This window comes from Oncorhynchus mykiss, chromosome 4, assembly GCF_057628025.1.
Source record: "Oncorhynchus mykiss isolate SJ-2025 chromosome 4, ASM5762802v1, whole genome shotgun sequence".
Taxonomy (NCBI): domain Eukaryota; kingdom Metazoa; phylum Chordata; class Actinopteri; order Salmoniformes; family Salmonidae; genus Oncorhynchus; species Oncorhynchus mykiss.
Window position 1 is genome coordinate 87,163,394 of NC_143025.1, and position 20,207 is coordinate 87,183,600.

At 45.9% G+C, this 20,207-nt stretch overlaps 1 protein-coding gene across 2 annotated transcripts in view; it reads left to right on the plus strand.

Annotated features, from left to right (window-relative positions):
- Window positions 1–9,636: 9,636 nt before the first annotated feature.
- LOC110521100 (ryanodine receptor 3) overlaps window positions 9,637–20,207 on the plus strand; it is a 266,242-nt gene continuing 255,671 nt past the window's right edge. Inside the window, exon 1 of one of the 2 annotated variants that reach the window (XM_090233224.1) lies at window positions 9,637–10,175. In XM_090233224.1, coding sequence (XP_090089350.1) covers window positions 10,128–10,175 — 48 coding nt within the window. In that variant the 5' untranslated portion in view covers window positions 9,637–10,127. The remainder of the gene's footprint in view (window positions 10,176–20,207) is intronic. The other variant, XM_036976224.2, reaches the window with a different exon arrangement.

Below are 20,207 nucleotides of genomic sequence, written 5' to 3' on the forward strand. Positions count from 1 at the left end.
ATCGTTTTACATCCGCTCCTATCCTTGTTACACCTGACGTCTCTAGACAGTTCGTTGTCGAGGTTGACGCGTCAGAGGTGGGAGTGGGAGCCATCCTTTCTCAGCGCTCCCTCTCTGACGACAAGGTCCACCCATGCGCGTATTTTTCTCATCGCCTGTCGCCGTCGGAACGTAACTATGATGTGGGTAACCGCGAACTGCTCGCCATCCGGTTAGCCCTAGGCGAATGGCGACAGTGGTTGGAGGGGGCGACCGTTCCTTTTGTCGTTTGGACTGACCATAGGAACCTTGAGTACATCCGTTCTGCCAAACGACTTAATGCGCGTCAGGCGCGTTGGGCGCTGTTTTTCGCTCGTTTCGAGTTCGTGATTTCTTATCGTCCGGGCTCTAAGAACACCAAGCCTGATGCTTTGTCTCGTCTCTTCAGTTCTTCAGTAGCCTCCACTGACCCCGAGGGGATTCTCCCTGAGGGGCGTGTTGTCGGGTTGACTGTCTGGGGAATTGAGAGGCAGGTAAAGCAAGCACTCACTCAAACTCCGTCGCCGCGCGCTTGTCCTAGGAACCTTCTTTTCGTTCCCGTTCCTACTCGTCTGGCCGTTCTTCAGTGGGCTCACTCTGCCAAGTTAGCCGGCCACCCTGGCGTTCGGGGTACGCTTGCTTCCATTCGCCAGCGTTTCTGGTGGCCCACCCGGGAGCATGACACGCGTCGTTTCGTGGCTGCTTGTTCGGTCTGCGCGCAGACTAAGTCCGGTAACTCTCCTCCTGCCGGCCGTCTCAGGCCGCTTCCTATTCCCTCTCGACCGTGGTCTCACATCGCCTTAGATTTTGTCACCGGACTGCCTTCGTCAGCGGGGAAGACTGTTATTCTTACGGTTGTCGATAGGTTCTCTAAGGCGGCTCATTTCATTCCCCTTGCTAAGCTTCCTTCTGCTAAAGAGACGGCACAAATCATCATCGAGAATGTTTTCAGAATTCATGGCCTTCCGTCAGACGTCGTTTCGGACAGAGGTCCGCAATTCACGTCTCAATTTTGGAGGGAGTTTTGCCGTTTGATTGGGGCTTCCGTCAGTCTCTCTTCCGGCTTTCACCCCCAGTCTAACGGTCAAGCAGAACGGGCCAATCAGACTATTGGTCGCATCTTACGCAGTCTTTCTTTTCGCAACCCTGCGTCTTGGTCAGAACAGCTCCCCTGGGCAGAATACGCCCACAACTCGCTTCCTTCGTCTGCGACCGGGCTATCTCCTTTTCAGAGTAGCCTCGGGTACCAGCCTCCGTTGTTCTCATCTCAGTTCGCCGAGTCCAGCGTCCCCTCCGCTCAGGCTTTTGTCCAACGTTGCGAGCGCACCTGGAAGAGGGTCAGGTCTGCACTTTGCCGTTATAGGGCGCAGACTGTGAGAGCTGCTAATAAGCGTAGAACTAAGAGCCCTAGATATTGTCGCGGTCAGAGAGTTTGGCTCTCCACTCAGAACCTTCCCCTTAAGACGGCTTCTCGCAAGTTGACCCCGCGGTTCATTGGTCCATTCCGTATCTCTCAGGTCATTAATCCTGTCGCAGTGCGACTTCTTCTTCCGCGATATCTTCGTCGCGTCCACCCGGTCTTCCATGTCTCCTGTGTTAAGCCCGTTCTTCGCGCCCCCGCTCGTCTTCCCCCCCCCCCCCCCATCCTTGTCGAGGGCGCACCTATCTACAGGGTCCGTAAAATCTTGGACATGCGTCCTCGGGGCCGTGGTCATCAGTACCTAGTTGACTGGGAGGGGTACGGTCCTGAGGAGAGGAGTTGGGTTCCCTCTCGGGACGTGCTGGACCGTGCGCTGATTGATGATTTCCTCCGTTGCCGCCAGGTTTCCTCCTCGAGTGCGCCAGGAGGCGCTCGGTGAGTGGGGGGGTACTGTCATGTACTGTCATGTTGTGTCTTGTCTCTGTCCTTTCCCTTCACCCTGTCTCCCTCTGCTGGTCGTTGTTAGGTTACCTTTTCTCCCCCTCTTTCCCCCAGCTGTGCCTTGTCTCCTCCTAACCACCTCGTCACCCCTTTTCCCACCTGTTCCCTGTTTCCCTCTGATTAGGTATCTCTCTCTGTTCCTGCTCCTGTCCTTGTCGGATTCTTGTTTGTTTGTGTCATTCATGCCTGAACCAGACTGTCGTCATGTTTGCTGTAACCTTGTCCTGTCCTGTCGGAATCTGCCGGTCCATCTGAGCCTACCTATGTTTGGTAATTAAAGAAGCTCTGTTTAAGTTGATTCGCTTTTGGGTCCTCATTCACGCACCGTAACAAATATCCAATAAATGTCGTTCAACTTCATGATTGTGTCCCACTTGTTGTTGATTCTTCACAAAAAAATACAGTTTTATATCTTTATGTTTGAAGCCTGAAATGTGGCAAAAGGTCGCAAAGTTCAAGGGGGCCGAATACTTTCGCAAGGCACTGTATATTTAATTGTGCAACAAATGTATTTAGGGTGTCAGGCTCAAATATTGTAATACAATGCAAATTCAGGGGCACTTCTGAAATATTTTGGAGCACCCTCTGTCACTGGCCAGGATGAGGAGCCATCTACCTCCTCTGCCACATAGGTGTCTTCACAAATGTTGTCTGAGCCTGAGGATGAGGATGAAGACCCATTTGTTTCCACTTCTCCCCAGCAGGATCCTTCAGGTGTGTTTGTGCGCATGCGCACGTGTGTGTGTGTGTGTGGGGGGGGGGGGGGGGGGGGGGTACACGTACATGTGATTATCTGTGCATTCCTGCATAAATAAATTATTTCCCTTTGTAAAGTTTTAAGTTTCCATATTGTAGGTAACAATGATGATTTTATTATTATTGGGTATGTATGTGGGATGTTCCACCACTATAAATGCTGTGAATAATGTGTGTAAACGAATGCCCATATGCTCTCCATTAGAAATGCCTGTAACAACATCCCCACCAAATCCTGCTGCTGAGGATAAACCACTGTCTACAGATCCTGCTGACCTTCAGTTCTTGCTGAATTCAGACACAGCTAGTTTGCAGAGGACCAAGTGAGGAACCACCTGACTTTGTTTACCCCAAGGAATGAGAGTGATGGAAGAAGTTGCCACCACCAGTGTTTCAGGAAGACCTTGGTGAGTGGTTGATAAATATCCCTAGACGTTGGTTGGTGTATTCTGAAAGATACAACATCCTCTTCTGCTCCTGCTGCAAACTCTTTTCTAATAATATGTTAATTAATTTAGCAAACTCAGGACTGACAGACTGGAAACATGCAAGTTCTTTGCTGACTTCACACGACACCAGTCCAGAACACCAAAAACTGCATGAAAACATGGAAAGAACTGGCAATGAGGATCAAAAAGAGGAAACGATTGATAAGGATGAGATGGCACTTATGGAGGCTGAGAGGATAAGATGGGGAGAGGTGTTGAAACGTCTGGCTGCTATTGTGTACTGTCTGGCAATTAGAAATCTGGCACTAAGGGGCCACACAGAAACACTGCACTCTCCATCAATTGGAAATGTCCTCAAAGAGGTTGAACTGACGGCACAGTTTGATCCAGTCATGAAAGAGAACCTTAACCGTGTCCAGAAAGGGACCTCGAGTCGCACCATCTGCTACCTCGGCCACCAAATACAGAATGAACTCATTGATTTGTTGAGAAGCAATGTAATTTCAATAACGTTGAGTGACATCAAGCTGGCAAAATTCTTCTCTGTCATTCTAGATTACACCTCAGATGTCAGCCACACTGAACAGCTGTCAGTTGTGATTAGAATTGTGTCACTGAAGGAGGAGCCCCACATAAAGGAACATTTTATGGGGTTTTTTTGGAGGCAGAGGAGTCCATGGGCCAACATTTTGCATCCCTGATTCTCAAAAGACTAGAGGAGCTAAACATTCCTTTTGAAGACTGCAGAGGACAGGCTGATGATAATGGGGCAAACATGAGAGGCCAAAAAGGGGTGGCAGGGTAGCCTAGTGGTTAGAGTGTAGGGGCGGCAGGTAGCCTAGTGGTTAGAGTGTAAGGGGGCAGGTAGCCTAGTGGTTAGAGTGTAGGGGGGGTAGGTAGCCTAGTGGTTAGAGTGTAGGTGCGGCAGGGTAGCCTAGTGGTTAGAGTGTTGAACTAGTAACCGAAAGGTTGCAAGTTTGAATCCCCGAGATGACAAGGTACAAATCTGCCGTTCTGCCCCTGAACAAGGCAGTTAACAACACTGTTCCTAGGCTGTCATTGAAAATAAGAATTTGTTCTTAAACTGACTTGCCTAGTTAAATGAAGGATTAAATTAAAAAACAAAGGTGTCCAAGCCAGACTCCTGGAAAAGAATCCAAGAACTCTATTGGTGCCATGTGGGGCTCATTGAACCTGGTTGTGGCTGATGCTGCTTAAAGTCCTGTCCATGCAGCAGGTTACAACAAACTGTACACCTTGTTCTCAGTCTCCACACGGCGACGGGCCATCCTGAAAAAACATGTGGACATCACTTTGAAGATGTGGACTGAGACAAGGTGAGAGAGTAGAGTTAAGAGTGTCGAGCCACTGAGGTATCAGGCAGCAGCGGTGAGAGAGACACTGAGGTATCAGGCTGCCACAGTGAGAGAGGCACTGAGGTATCAGGCAGCCACGGTGAGAGAGACACTGAGGTATCAGGCTGCCACAGTGAGAGAGGCACTGAGGTATCAGGCTGCCACGGTGAGAGAGGCACTGAGGTATCAGGCAGCAGCAGTGAGAGAGGCACTGAGGTATCAGGCAGCCACGGTGAGAGAGGCACTGAGGTATCAGGCAGCAGCAGTGAGAGAGGCACTGAGGTATCAGGCAGCCACGGTGAGAGAGGTACTGATTGAGGTGAGGGATCAAACCAAAGACCCTGTGATAAAGATTGAGGCCCAGTCCTTGTCAGAGGAGGTGGGATAATACCGCTTCAGCGTCTGTACGGTGGTGTGGTATGACATCTGGAGCCAGATCCAACAAGTGAGCAAGCTGATGCCGTCTCCCAGGATGCATGTGGATGTTGCAGTCAGTCTTCTCAGAAAGACAGAGAGAGGTCTCAGCAGCTACAGGGCAACAGGCTTTGTGACTGCACAAACGTCAGCCAAGGATATTTGCGAGGGTATGAATGTAGAGGCCGTTCTACAACAAAAAAGGCTGAGGTCCACAAAGCGGCAATTTTCATACGAATCATTTGATGAGCCTTTGAGTGATGCCCTGAACACGCTGGTGGTGACATTTTTCAATGTCATTGTTGATGCTGCAACCTCAGCCCTTCAGGAAATATTTTCCACATTGGAAAATGTGGGAGAGAAGTTTGGAGTGCTGTCAAGGCATGAGGAGGTCGGCAATAAATAGGCCATAGGAGCGAATAGTTACAATTTAGCAGATTAACAATGGAGTGATAAATGAGCAGATGATGATGCGCAAGTAGAGATACTGCTGTGCAAAAGAGCAAAACAGTAAATTAAAATCAGTATGGGGATGAGGTAGATAGATTGGGTGGGATATTTACAGATGGACTATGTACAACTGCAGCGATCGGTTCAGCGATAATCTGTGTCAACTGCAGCGATTGGTTCAGTGATAATCTGTATCAGCTGCAGCGATCGGTTCAGTGATAATCTGCATCAACTGTAGCGATCGGTTCAGTGATAATCTGTATCAGCTGCAGCGATCGGTTCAGTGATAATCTGTATCAGCTGCAGCGATCGGTTCAGTGATAATCTGTATCAGCTGCAGCGATCGGTTCAGTGATAATCTGTATCAACTGCAGCGATCGGTTCAGCGATAATCTGTATCAGCTGCAGCGATCGGTTCAGTGATAATCTGTATCAACTGTAGCGATCGGTTCAGTGATAATCTGTATCAGCTGCAGCGATCGGTTCAGTGATAATCTGCATCAACTGTAGCGATCGGTTCAGTGATAATCTGTATCAGCTGCAGCGATCGGTTCAGTGATAATCTGTATCAACTGCAGCGATCGGTTCAGTGATAATCTGCATCAACTGTAGCGATCGGTTCAGTGATAATCTGTATCAGCTGCAGCGATCGGTTCAGTGATAATCTGTATCAACTGCAGCGATCGGTTCAGTGATAATCTGTATCAGCTGCAGCGATCGGTTCAGTGATAATCTGTATCAGCTGCAGCGATCGGTTCAGTGATAATCTGTATCAACTGCAGCGATCGGTCCAGTGATAATCTGTATCAGCTGCAGCGATCGGTTCAGTGATAATCTGTATCAGCTGCAGCGATCGGTTCAGTGATAATCTGCATCAGCTGCAGCGATCGGTTCAGTGATAATCTGTATCAGCTGCAGCGATCGGTTCAGTGATAATCTGTATCAGCTGCAGCGATCGGTTCAGTGATAATCTGCATCAGCTGCAGCGATCGGTTCAGTGATAATCTGTATCAGCTGCAGCGATCGGTTCAGTGATAATCTGTATCAACTGCAGTGATCGGTTCAGTGATAATCTGTATCAGCTGCAGCGATCGGTTCAGTGATAATCTGTATCAGCTGCAGCGATCGGTTCAGTGATAATCTGCATCAGCTGCAGCGATCGGTTCAGTGATAATCTGTATCAACTGCAGCGATCGGTTCAGTGATAATCTGCATCAACTGCAGCGATCGGTTCAGTGATAATCTGTATCAGCTGCAGCGATCGGTTCAGTGATAATCTGTATCAGCTGCAGCGATCGGTTCAGTGATAATCTGTATCAACTGCAGCGATCGGTTCAGTGATAATCTGTATCAACTGCAGCGATCGGTTCAGTGATAATCTGTATCAGCTGCAGCGATCGGTTCAGTGATAATCTGTATCAGCTGCAGCGATCGGTTCAGTGATAATCTGTATCAGCTGCAGCGATCGGTTCAGTGATAATCTGTATCAACTGCAGCGATCGGTTCAGTGATAATCTGTATCAACTGCAGCGATCGGTTCAGTGATAATCTGTATCAACTGCAGCGATCGGTTCAGTGATAATCTGTATCAGCTGCAGCGATCGGTTCAGTGATAATCTGTATCAGCTGCAGCGATCGGTTCAGTGATAATCTGCATCAACTGCAGCGATCGGTTCAGTGATAATCTGCATCAACTGCAGCGATCGGTTCAGTGATAATCTGTATCAACTGCAGCGATCGGTTCAGTGATAATCTGTATCAACTGCAGCGATCGGTTCAGTGATAATCTGCATCAACTGCAGCGATCGGTTCAGCGATAATCTGTATCAGCTGCAGCGATCGGTTCAGTGATAATCTGCATCAACTGCAGCGATCGGTTCAGTGATAATCTGCATCAGCTGCAGCGATCGGTTCAGTGATAATCTGCATCAACTGCAGCGATCGGTTCAGTGATACTCTGTATCAACTGCAGCGATCGGTTCAGCGATAATCTGTATCAACTGCAGCGATCGGTTCAGCGATAATCTGTATCAGCTGCAGCGATCGGTTCAGTGATAATCTGTATCAACTGCAGCGATCGGTTCAGTGATAATCTGCATCAACTGCAGCGATCGGTTCAGTGATAATCTGTATCAGCTGCAGCGATCGGTTCAGTGATAATCTGTATCAACTGCAGCGATCGGATCAGTGATAATCTGTATCAGCTGCAGCGATCGGTTCAGTGATAATCTGTATCAGCTGCAGCGATCGGTTCAGTGATAATCTGTATCAACTGCAGCGATCGGTTCAGCGATAATCTGTATCAGCTGCAGCGATCGGTTCAGTGATAATCTGTATCAACTGCAGCGATCGGTTCAGTGATAATCTGTATCAACTGCAGCGATCGGTTCAGCGATAATCAGGTTCTCTTCTTTATAAGTGTGTTGTTCTATTTGTTTATTTGTGTGATTTTGGATTTGTGCATTTTAGTATTATTTGTGTTTTGTTAGAAATAGGGTAATAGTGTAATTATTTGATTCCCCTTTTTATTTGTATTTATATACTACAATTTGTTTCTATTTGTCTTTGTTACTTCTTTTTGATATTTGTGAGCCTTATTTTTGTATATGTTTTTATATTTATATAGGTCGCCCAGGGAGCCATACAAGCTAGAACCGCCACTGGGTTTGCTTATCATAAGGAATCCAAAATGATTTATACTTCTACTTTTGAAGTATATATTTTAGCAATTACATTTACTTTTATTACTTAAGTATATTTAAGCAATTAGACACGAGGGGGTGTGGTAAATGGCCAATATACCACGGCTAAGGGATGGTCTTGTTGCTGACTGCCTGGATACAGCCCTTGGCGGTGGTGTATTGGCCATATACCACAAACCCCCGAGGTGCCTTATTGCTATTATAAACTGGTTAACAATGTAATTAGAGCAGTAAAAATACATATTTTGTCATACCTGTGGTATACGGTCTGATATACCACGGCTGTCAGCCAATCAGCATTCAGGGCTCAAACCACCCTGTTTATAAGTAAGTTTATAAGTAAAACCAAATACTTTTAGACTTTGAATCAAGTAGTATTTTACTGGCTTTTACGTGAGTAATTTACTACTAAGCTTTCGTTATTTTTACTCAAGTTTGACAATTGTATACTTTTCCACCACTGACTGTTAAATGTAATTCAAGCAATCAGCCTGTCAAGTATTCAACCAAGTGCGGCTAGAAGGCGACACAGGGTGCAGTTTCCTTCCTTAACCACTGGGGGGACGCATTTGCCGTGAGTGTCCATTAAAGCTACAATATGTAACTTTTTGGGCTACCCAATAATATCACATCGAAATGTGAGTTATAGTTCTATCATACGCATTGAAAGCAAGTCAATGTTCTATGTGCACTATTTCTATGCTTCCTATTCTTTCGTTTCATTTAGATTATTTTACTTCTGGATTTGTACAGCAGCTTCACGCAGCTGAAAATACAATATTTTCAATTTCTGCTTGTTTTGTCGCATAAACTGAAATTAGGAGAGCTATTCTAATTTTAGCAACCAGGAAATGGCAAAGCTATTTGGCGCAGCTGTCTAAGGCACTGCATCTTAGTGTCACTATAGTACCTGGTTCAAATCCAGGCTATATTGCATCCGGCCGTGATTGGGAATCTCATAGGGCACAATTGACCCAGCGTCGTTGGGGTTTGGCTGGAGTAGATGTCATTGTAAGTAAGAATTTGTTTTTAACTGACCTGTCTGGTTAAATATATATAAATATATTTAAAGTAGCCTTGTCTTGTTGCACTCTGTTACACCATAGTCCACTAGATGTCAGCAGTGTCTTCAACAACACTGTGCGCTGCTTTCACAGCATCATATGTTCGCTGGACACGTGTTTCTTCAAAAACTATGTTGGCATAATGTAACTACATAATGTAACTACACCCCCTGAAGGTTAGGGTAAATAACTTCGGGTAAGCAGGCAGCATTTGTCAACCAGAATGGGCTAAAGTTATCAATTTCCCTCAATGTGCAGTGGTTGGGATATTGTAGAAACAGTAGGTAGGCTATGTAGCATATATAGTGTTTTGTTTCTTTAAAACGGCGTAAAGATACACCAAAACAAAGAGAATAATAGCGTGTTGAGCGGACAATCGTCCTTGCAGACAAGGTCATCTATTTTCAATGGAGAATATTACGATTCTTAGGCTATAGTTGTTTTCAAGAAATCAAAAGCAAAATTAAACACTTTTATATTTTTTAACTGTCTGTTCCATCTCACCAGATCGAGAGAGATAAAGAGTGGGAGAGAGAGATGTGCCTCCACGCCAACTTTGTATTCAGCACAATTATTGTCATTAAATTATCCGTTCTGACCCATTCTTAATATCGTCACTAAACTGCTGACTCCAGCGTTTTAAACTTGAATGCCCGCGGATTGACAGTGACAGACGTTGTCATTCCATTCAGCATCATTTAACATCCTCACTCTCCTCATCCTCGTCCGCTCCTCTCCTCTCGAACCCACCGTAGCGCACTGCTGGCATTGGCAGCGGCAGGGAGTCCACGGACCGGGGAGGGTAGGCATTGAATGACAGACAGTACGCGGTGTGGGGTGCAGTGGGCGCGGAGGGCTTACCCGGTCTGCCCTATATGGTTGTGGAATTAGCTCCATGCTAATATCGGCAGGAGAAGCAAAGCATCGCGTTTCTATCTAGCCTACTGCCTCTCTAGTCAGTGGTGTCTTTCAGAGTCTAAACAGGCTCCTTCACAGCCATGGCTGAGGGCGGAGAAGGGGAAGATGATATACAGTTTTTGCGAACTGTAAGTAGATACATTATTTGCCTACTTTTTATGCATAACAAAAGCGTGTTTTTTTTTCTTGTATCGGGTGTGGATATGGTTTTATATTGCTACAATTGATGCTGGATAGAGAGAGAAAGAAATACCTGGACTCATGCTAGATCTGGATCTTACAACTTTCAAAATGATTCTAATGCTCTGTCTTAAAATACATGTTTTTTTGTGCAGTTTTATTTTGGGGTGTTTTATATAATGCATGAGATTCTGCCCTTTTTAGGGGAAATTGTCCTATAAGTGTATGGTGCACGTTATGGGCTGCAGCGCAGTGAGCTAGCGGCATTTTGGCTCCCCGAGCACCTGTCGCCACACTGGGATTTAAATGAAAGTCCCAGCTGCACGTGCAAGGGGCACATTTATGGGCCTACATAACCATAACCAAATGTTTAAAAAAAAAACAATGCAGGATAAAAGTTGTGATTTTTATATGAACTTTCTAATATGATTCGTTTGGAGTATGGTTGTGTTGTCAGATCTGCTGGCCTCTATAATGACAATCAGTTATTGATTAAACTTGAAGAACATAAGGTTTCTTGTTTTTTTTTCTCTCGGGTTTTCTATCTGCGTGTGGGTTGTAAAGTCCTTTTCTGATAGGCTGTTGTTGATTTAATCGTCAAGCGAAAAGCTTTGTGCTTTGCTTTGACACAGGGTGAGGTGTTTTAATAAGTTCTGTTCACACGTTAGAGAACCCCAGGCAAGGCTCCGCTATTTTAGTGGTCGCCGCAGATTGGTTTCTTACCATAGGCTACATAGGGTAGATGTTGGCGTACAAGGCAGTTATTTTTTTGTCAAAGATATGATGTACAGTATGTATGTTGGCCTGGTGTGAATAACCATCCATCACAGTTGGTTGACCATTGACATATCGGCTAGTCTGGACTAGCCTTTACCACCTTGTGACACTGGAGATGTGTGTGTCACCTATAATCCAGCTAATTCAGTATGGTTCCTAAAGGTATCAGGGTAACACCTGTCCCAATGGGCTACTGGTTGTAGACTATAGCTTGTGTACATTCAGATAATGACCTCTATTAAGAGGTCATTATAAAAGGCTTATGCCTAATGCTTGGAGTTTGGATCATTTGTGAAATCTTAGACATGCTGTTGCCGATAAAGTGTCATACGATGGAGAATAACACATTACATTTGGTGGTTTGGTTGTCGCTCTCAGGAGCAACTTGAATTTGGATGTTGATCCAAATGATGAAGTGAGCATAATTGATTTGTACCATACCATTATCTAGAGTTGGTTTTAGATCCATAGCGTACGTTATCATAGAGAGAAAAGCCAGTGGTGGCTGTTTGACAGGTGACAGGTCGGCCACCAGTATTTAACAGGCCTGCGATATGCTGACCCCGATGGCTCTCAGATTCCCGACACTCACACCACTCAATGGCATCCTGATTATCTGATGACAACAGGCATATTCCAGGAGGGTTTCCCCCCCGAGCCCCAAGTACACATGACATTATGTCAATAGTCTAATCAGACTTTAGTCTGTCACAAAATATTATCAATAGTCAGTCGATACATAAACATGCACGTCAGTGTTAATTTAATTTGAAATGTGTTATTAGATATGATTTATATGTCGTTCATAATTGAGTTGTTAATTTGTCATTTTGGTTGATGTACCATTACAGATATTATAATATTCCAACAGATAGTCTTTCTGTCCATTCATATTTTATATTTGTATCATTAGATGTTTATTTATTCTTCAGGATATCTTCAAATATCTGAAGTGCATTATCAACATCCTCAACAAGCCCTGGTATTTAGAACGATCAACGGATCTTCCAAGATGTGTAAGGCCTAGGATATGATTAAATTATCAGCATGCCACCAGATCTGGGGATCGAGGCCGGAGTGTGTTATGCTGTTGAGGTGTAAAAGTGATAAGCCTGGCAGAGCCCTGGGCCTCTCATATACCTAGGTCTCTCAGTCGGGAGGAATTAAGGAAAAGGATTTTGATTGGAAGAGGGACGCGTTACATCACCATGACAACCTCAATATGAAGGATACCCCCCACCCCTAACTGACTGTTTAGTAATTTACAAGCCTTAGAAACGCCTCATCCTTTCCAGTTGTGGGTGGGTATAACTTGTGGAACGTTCCAACAGGAATCTGTTCCAAAAACGTCGTATATAACAAGGTTGTCAACACACAACGCATACAAAGTTGTATAGCGGGCCGAATAAGGTACCGGGTAGGGAGTGGACTATTTTAATTAGCTTTTTCACTCACCACATTTATTCCGGCAAATGTCTGTCCTCACTCTGGTAGCCTATGGACAAACATTAAGAATACGCTACGTGATGAGTTAATGCCTATTAGGCAGCTAGTTGAATTGATAATGCTACTTTGTATCCGTTGTTTTTTGGCAACCTTGTACTTCACGAAGTTTTAGGAACTGTTAGAACGTTCCACAAATGATACCCGTCCGTTCGCATTTAGGTGCGACTTGAAGACTTTGTAGTTCTTGAATTTGTCCAGAACAGACCGATCGACACGAGCTACGTTTCCATCCAACTGGCTACATTGTCTAGATATGATTCTAAAATCCGCATGAAAACATTACGCGCATTTTCCCAAAAGGGATATGTTTCCATCAAATTGATTTGTTGCGGATAAAAGACTGTGCGTGATGACTTAGTGCACATAAACAAATGCATTTTGTTCCCATGTACTGAATGCAAAAATACAAGTTAAATGTGTTTCCATTGCATGTTCAACTCTGATGTACTGGTGATTTTCTCACCTCCCAAAAATGTTGCGTTAAATAGCGAATGTGCCCCAACAGTTTGCAGATACAGTGTGGGTATAGCCTATATACCTGATGAGATTATTATCGACAAATGACAGCCAAGCATCGATGATCTTGTCATCAGAATAAGACCTTCAATATTTATTGGAAAGGAGCATCAAGCTCATCGCCGTGCACTTTCACCACCCTGTGAAGTTTATCATCATGTATTTCATCTGCAGCCTAATAAACTGCATGCTTCCCGATGAGTCATAATGTGATGGTCACAAAACATGTCATCGCGTGCCTCCCAAGTTTACTTGATGGTTATTAAAATCAATATTTGCACATAAAAACGTTTCCAACGATAAATATCGCATAATTAATTAACCAACACAAAAAGATCCCACCGTGTCTATAATTTTGTTTTGTCGACATTTGAAAAGTCTACTAACAAATGTTCTTGTTCCATCAGGCCTGGTATTAAACATTTTTATCCAACAAGTAGCCTACTTCATTCCATAAAAAGGTTGGATGGAAACCTGGTTACAGAATTCAAATGGCCGTGGCTTTTATCTGCAGCATTGGCAGCTGTTGAATTGTATGGCCTTATTATTTCGCTGATAGAATATTCTGTCAATGGCGCTATTTCAGGCATCATGACTGTCTATGTTCAGAATATTAAAGATGACAGAACTCCTTGTATTGCAGTCTGATGAGTATTAGCAACAGGTAGAAGAGCGTTTCTTTTTGAATCGGTAATGGTGTTACAGTCCTACAGAATATAAATGGAAGAACTATCAACACAACAACAAAATAAGGGAATTTTTGTTGCACATCAACTGATGTGTATCACAAGAGCGGTAGCTTTTTGTAATAATTGGTAATGAAGTTTCAGTCCTGGCAAATGGAAAACAACATGTAAGAATTTGAAGCATTTCCAAGAAATTGGATTTGTTCATCATCTCAGTTACAAAGTGTGATTGTGGAGTCAGAAGTTCAAATGCTTGGATGTACAGTAGTGCTGAGCGATTAACCGACATTTCGTATTTTTTTTTTCGGTTATTAAGCAACTAATTGACCCACATTAAATGACTTGAAATGTAGCTAGTGTTTTGTGTGCCCAAATGCGCCATTTCTCTAGAGGGAAATAAAATAATTTATGAGAAAAGTCATGTCAAGAACTATGTGGGACCCTGGGCAGAAGGGAGCTGTAGTTTTCCTTGAGCAATATTCAACCAAATTCAGTGCAAGAACGTGGTAATTAACTACAATACCCACAATCCACTGCCCCCCCCCCCCCCCCCCCCCATCTCAGTCAGAGATGAATTTACTATGTTAGGTTAGAAACACACAGACTTCCATAGAGAGGAAATGTACACAACAGATGAGAAAGTTAGAGAAAGTTTGTGAAATGATTCCTTATCTACGTTGAAGAGCTAGTCAAATGACTTGGTCAGACAGCTCTGCAGCATGTTTAGGCAGGCTAGGCCAGCTAAATAGGATGACTGAAGACAGTACAGTTTGGGGAGCAGAAAGAAAGTTGTCTGGCTTTTTGGTTGCTTCTGCCTGAACAGAGATGATATGATGACTTTAAGGAATGCAAAATAATAAAGTAATCAAAATAAAAACGATGTAATAAACACAACTGAATTTTTTTTATTATTTCATAGTCATTTCCTGTTTCTTCTATTGATGTCTACCCAATGTAGACCTGACAGAGACAATATTCAATATTTTCACTGTTTTGGCAATTGAATGTTCACTATTTTTGGCTTTGGAATGTCCATTAAAAGCTCTAAAAATAATTTTAATGTCATTATTTCATAATACATTTAATTCATGTTTTAAAAAATGATTGAAATCGTACACCGTGATTATTTTCAAACCGACCTCAAAAGATCTAATCGCTCAGCACTAAAACTACAGGTAATTGCCAAAATAAAGGAAACGCCAATATAAAGTGTGTTAGTAGTGCATTGGGGCACCACGAGCCAAAACAGATTTAATGCACCTTGGTATATCTTCTACAAGTGTTTGGAACTCTATTGGAGGGATGTGACACCATTCTTCCACAAACAAAATGAGATAATTTGGTGTTTTGTTGATGGTGATGGAAAGCGGTGTCTCTGGTTCCGCTCCAGAACCTCTTACAAGTGTTCAGTTGGGTTGAGATCTGGTGACTGAGACGGCCATGGCATGTGGTTTACAACGCTTTCATGCTCATAAATCCATTCAGTGTCCGCTCTTGCCCTGTGGATGGGGGGCATTGTCATCCTACGGGGGCATAGCCATGATAGGCAAACTAATGACCAAAATAAGGGTGTGCCCAGGATTTTTATACATGCACCTAAGCATGATGGGATTTCTTTGCTTAATTGAGTTAGGAACCACTCCTGTGTGGAAGCACCTGCTTTCAATATACTTTGTATACCTCGTCTACTTAAGTGTTTCCATTATTTTGGCAGTCACACATATATTTCTATTCCAATGATATCAAATGTTGTGGTTGTGATGTCATACGTGTCATTAACTCAAGGGGTGATATGCAGAGTTGTGTAGGTAGATGCACCTTTAAACACCCAGTATCTACACCTTTAATCCCAGGTAAAGTGCTTTTCCTAGTCCCTAGCCTAGGTGCTTTTCCTAGTCCCTAGCCTAGGTGCTTTTCCTAGACCCTAGCCCAGGTGCTTTTCCTAGTCCCTAGCCTAGGTGCTTTTCCTAGACCCTAGCCCAGGTGCTTTTCCTAGTCCCTAGCCCAGGTGCTTTTCCTAGTCCCTAGCCTAGGTGCTTTTCCTAGTCCCTAGCCTAGTCGTCGTCGTCGTCTCGTCCCCCCCCCCCCCCTAGCAGTAGCTGCAGCACAATGCTTATTTGGAGATGATGTTGTTCTGGAAGCATTCTACATTTCATAGGACAGCTCTTTATATTTAGCCTCTTTAAAACAAAAACAGATGCTGCCAAAGCCCACGTATACCCACTGTACACGCGCTCCCTTGCTTGCTGGCTCCCGCCCACACCACACCATGGGTCATCATTGCATCAGCTGGGCAGATAGCACAAGACCAGTAGCATTTTAGCACCATTTAGATAATAAACAGCTTGCTACCGCAGAGTTTTATAGGGCATGAAGATATAGTCAGGACTGTGGAGAATAAGATAAGGATAGCTGTAGGAGCAACACTGTGGAGAATAAGACGAGGATAGCTGTAGGAGCAACACTGTGGAGAATAAGACGAGGATAGCTGTAGGAGCAACACTGTGGAGAATAAGACGAGGATAGCTGTAGGAGCAACACTGTGGAGAATAAGACGAGGATAGCTGTAGGAGCAACACTGTGGAGAGTCTGTTAGAAGCAGTTTGCATATTAATTATGTTGTTTGATTACATTACTGTATCTCAGTGATTCACTTTGCAGTTATTGTACGATGACTCATCTTTGTTTTAGGCTGTTTTGACCAAGATATATACAAAACAAATGTACAAATATCTGCAGTGTTTGACACAAAAATTACACCGTTTTGTTACATTTTTCCCAGTGTTTAAACAGTTTATTTGCACTGCTGCTGTTCAAATTCATTACAAATCTGACCACTTTGTCCACAAAAAGATGATTGCATGTCTTTGGGGATCTCTGTCATGTCACAGGGTTGGTGAGAGAACACTAGGATACATTTGGGGTAGTAGAGGTGGTCGGCAGTGGTTTCTATGACAATTAAAATACCATTGTTTGACTCCCCGTCTCTCCAGAGCTCTTTCATCCTGTTGAAATGAAAATGAGAGGATTTAAACTGCTGGGCCAGAGCCACTTGAGATTGGTTTGCAGCCAGGTGGATTTCAGCCAGGTGGATTTCAGCCAAGGGTGTCTGACTGTCTGTGCTGTGGTACCACAGACAGGTAATGGTATGTGGGCCAGCTTCCTGAATCCAGATTAGTCCTATAAATTTATTAATAATCTTTATCAGAAAACTGAAATTGGTCCTTTAAAGTTTGGAATAAACCATTGTTGTGTGTTTGGGGCCAGGTTTGTCCTGTGGTATTGCAGATATGACAGGTGTTGATCCATGCCCAGGTTTACCTGTGGTATTGCAGACATGACAGTGCTCAGAGTCATCACTATCCTCCAGGAGAGGCTCAGAGTCACCATCTGTCCTCCACTAGGGGCTCAGAGTCATCACTATCCTCCAGGAGAGGCTCAGAGTCACCATCTGTCCTCCCCTAGGGGCTCAGAGTCATCACTGTCCTCCACTAGGGGCTCAGAGTCATCACTGTCCTCCACTAGGGGCTCAGAGTCATCACTGTCCTCCACTAGGGGCTCAGAGTCATCACTGTCCTCCACTAGGGGCTTAGAGTCATCACTGTCCTCCACTAGGGGCTTAGAGTCATCACTGTCCTCCACTAGGGGCTCAGAGTCAACACTGTCCTCCACTAGGGGCTCAGAGTCATCACTGTCCTAGGGGCTCAGAGTCATCACTGTCCTCCACTAGGGGCTCAGAGTCATCACTGTCCTAGGGGCTTAGAGTCATCACTATCCTCCAGGAGAGGCTCAGAGTCACCATCTGTCCTCCACTAGGGGCTCAGAGTCATCACTATCCTCCAGGAGAGGCTCAGAGTCACCATCTGTCCTCCCCTAGGGGCTCAGAGTCATCACTGTCCTCCACTAGGGGCTCAGAGTCATCACTGTCCTCCACTAGGGGCTCAGAGTCATCACTGTCCTCCACTAGGGGCTTAGAGTCATCACTGTCCTCCACTAGGGGCTCAGAGTCAACACTGTCCTCCACTAGGGGCTCAGAGTCATCATTGTCCTCCACTAGGGGCTGAGAGTCATCACTGTCCTCCACTAGGGGCTCAGAGTCAACACTGTCCTCCACTAGGGGCTCAGAGTCATCACTGTCCTCCACTAGGGGCTCAGAGTCATCACTGTCCTCCACTAGGGGCTCAGAGTCATCACTGTCCTCCACTAGGGGCTCAGAGTCATCACTGTCCTCCACTAGGGGCTCAGAGTCATCACTGTCCTCCACTAGGGGCTTAGAGTCATCACTGTCCTCCACTAGGGGCTTAGAGTCATCACTGTCCTCCACTAGGGGCTCAGAGTCAACACTGTCCTCCACTAGGGGCTCAGAGTCATCACTGTCCTAGGGGCTCAGAGTCATCACTGTCCTCCACTAGGGGCTCAGAGTCATCACTGTCCTAGGGGCTTAGAGTCATCACTATCCTCCAGGAGAGGCTCAGAGTCACCATCTGTCCTCCCCTAGGGGCTCAGAGTCATCACTGTCCTCCACTAGGGGCTCAGAGTCATCACTGTCCTCCACTAGGGGCTCAGAGTCATCACTGTCCTCCACTAGGGGCTCAGAGTCATCACTGTCCTCCACTAGGGGCTTAGAGTCATCACTGTCCTCCACTAGGGGCTCAGAGTCAACACTGTCCTCCACTAGGGGCTCAGAGTCATCATTGTCCTCCACTAGTGGCTGAGAGTCATCACTGTCCTCCACTAGGGGCTCAGAGTCAACACTGTCCTCCACTAGGGGCTCAGAGTCATCACTGTCCTCCACTAGGGGCTCAGAGTCATCACTGTCCTCCACTAGGGGCTCAGAGTCATCACTGTCCTAGGGGCTCAGAGTCAACACTGTCCTCCACTAGGGGCTCAGAGTCATCACTGTCCTCCAGGAGAGGCTCAGAGTCACCATCTGTCCTCACTAGGGGCTCAGAGTCATCTCTGTCCTCACTAGGGGCTCAGAGTCATCACTGTCCTCCACTAGGGGCTCAGAGTCATCACTGTCCTCCACTAGGGGCTCAGAGTCATCACTGTCCTCCACTAGGGGCTTAGAGTCATCACTGTCCTCCACTAGGGGCTTAGAGTCATCACTGTCCTCCACTAGGGGCTCAGAGTCAACACTGTCCTCCACTAGGGGCTCAGAGTCATCACTGTCCTAGGGGCTCAGAGTCATCACTGTCCTCCACTAGGGGCTCAGAGTCATCACTGTCCTAGGGGCTTAGAGTCATCACTGTCCTCCACTAGGGGCTTAGAGTCATCACTGTCCTAGGGGAATAGAGTCAACACTGTCCTCCACTAGGGGCTCAGAGTCATCATTGTCCTCCACTAGGGGCTGAGAGTCATCACTGTCCTCCACTAGGGGCTCAGAGTCAACACTGTCCTCCACTAGGGGCTCAGAGTCATCACTGTCCTCCACTAGGGGCTTAGAGTCATCACTGTCCTCCACTAGGGGCTCAGAGTCATCACTGTCCTAGGGGCTCAGAGTCAACACTGTCCTCTACTAGGGGCTCAGAGTCATCACTGTCCTCCAGGAGAGGCTCAGAGTCACCATCTGTCCTCACTAGGGGCTCAGAGTCATCTCTGTCCTCACTAGGGGCTCAGAGTCATCACTGTCCTCCACTAGGGGCTCAGAGTCAACACTGTCCTCCACTAGGGGCTCAGAGTCATCACTGTCCTCGGGGCTCAGAGTCATCACTGTTCTCCCCTAGGGGCTCAGAGTCATCACTGTCCTCCACTAGGGGCTCAGAGTCATCACTGTCCTCCACTAGGGGCTCAGAGTCATCACTGTCCTAGGGGCTCAGAGTCATCACTGTCCTCCATTAGGGGCTTAGAGTCATCACTGTCCTCCACAAGGGGCTCAGAGTCAACACTGTCCTCCACTAGGGGCTCAGAGTCATCACTGTCCTCCACTAGGGGCTCAGAGTCAACACTGTCCTCCACTAGGGGATCAGAGTCATCACTGTCCTCCACTAGGGGCTCAGAGTCATCACTGTCCTAGGGGCTCAGAGTCATCACTGTCCTCCACTAGGGGCTCAGAGTCATCACTGTCCTCCACAAGGGGCTCAGAGTCAACACTGTCCTCCACTAGGGGCTCAGAGTCATCACTGTCCTCCACTAGGGGCTCAGAGTCATCACTGTCCTAGGGGCTCAGAGTCATCACTGTCCTCCACTAGGGGCTTAGAGTCATCACTGTCCTCCACAAGGGGCTCAGAGTCAACACTGTCCTCCACTAGGGGCTCAGAGTCATCACTGTCCTCCACTAGGGGCTCAGAGTCAACACTGTCCTCCACTAGGGGATCAGAGTCATCACTGTCCTCCACTAGGGGCTCAGAGTCATCACTGTCCTAGGGGCTCAGAGTCATCACTGTCCTCCACTAGGGGCTCAGAGTCATCACTGTCCTCCACAAGGGGCTCAGAGTCAACACTGTCCTCCATTAGGGGCTCAGAGTCATCACTGTCCTCCACTAGGGGCTCAGA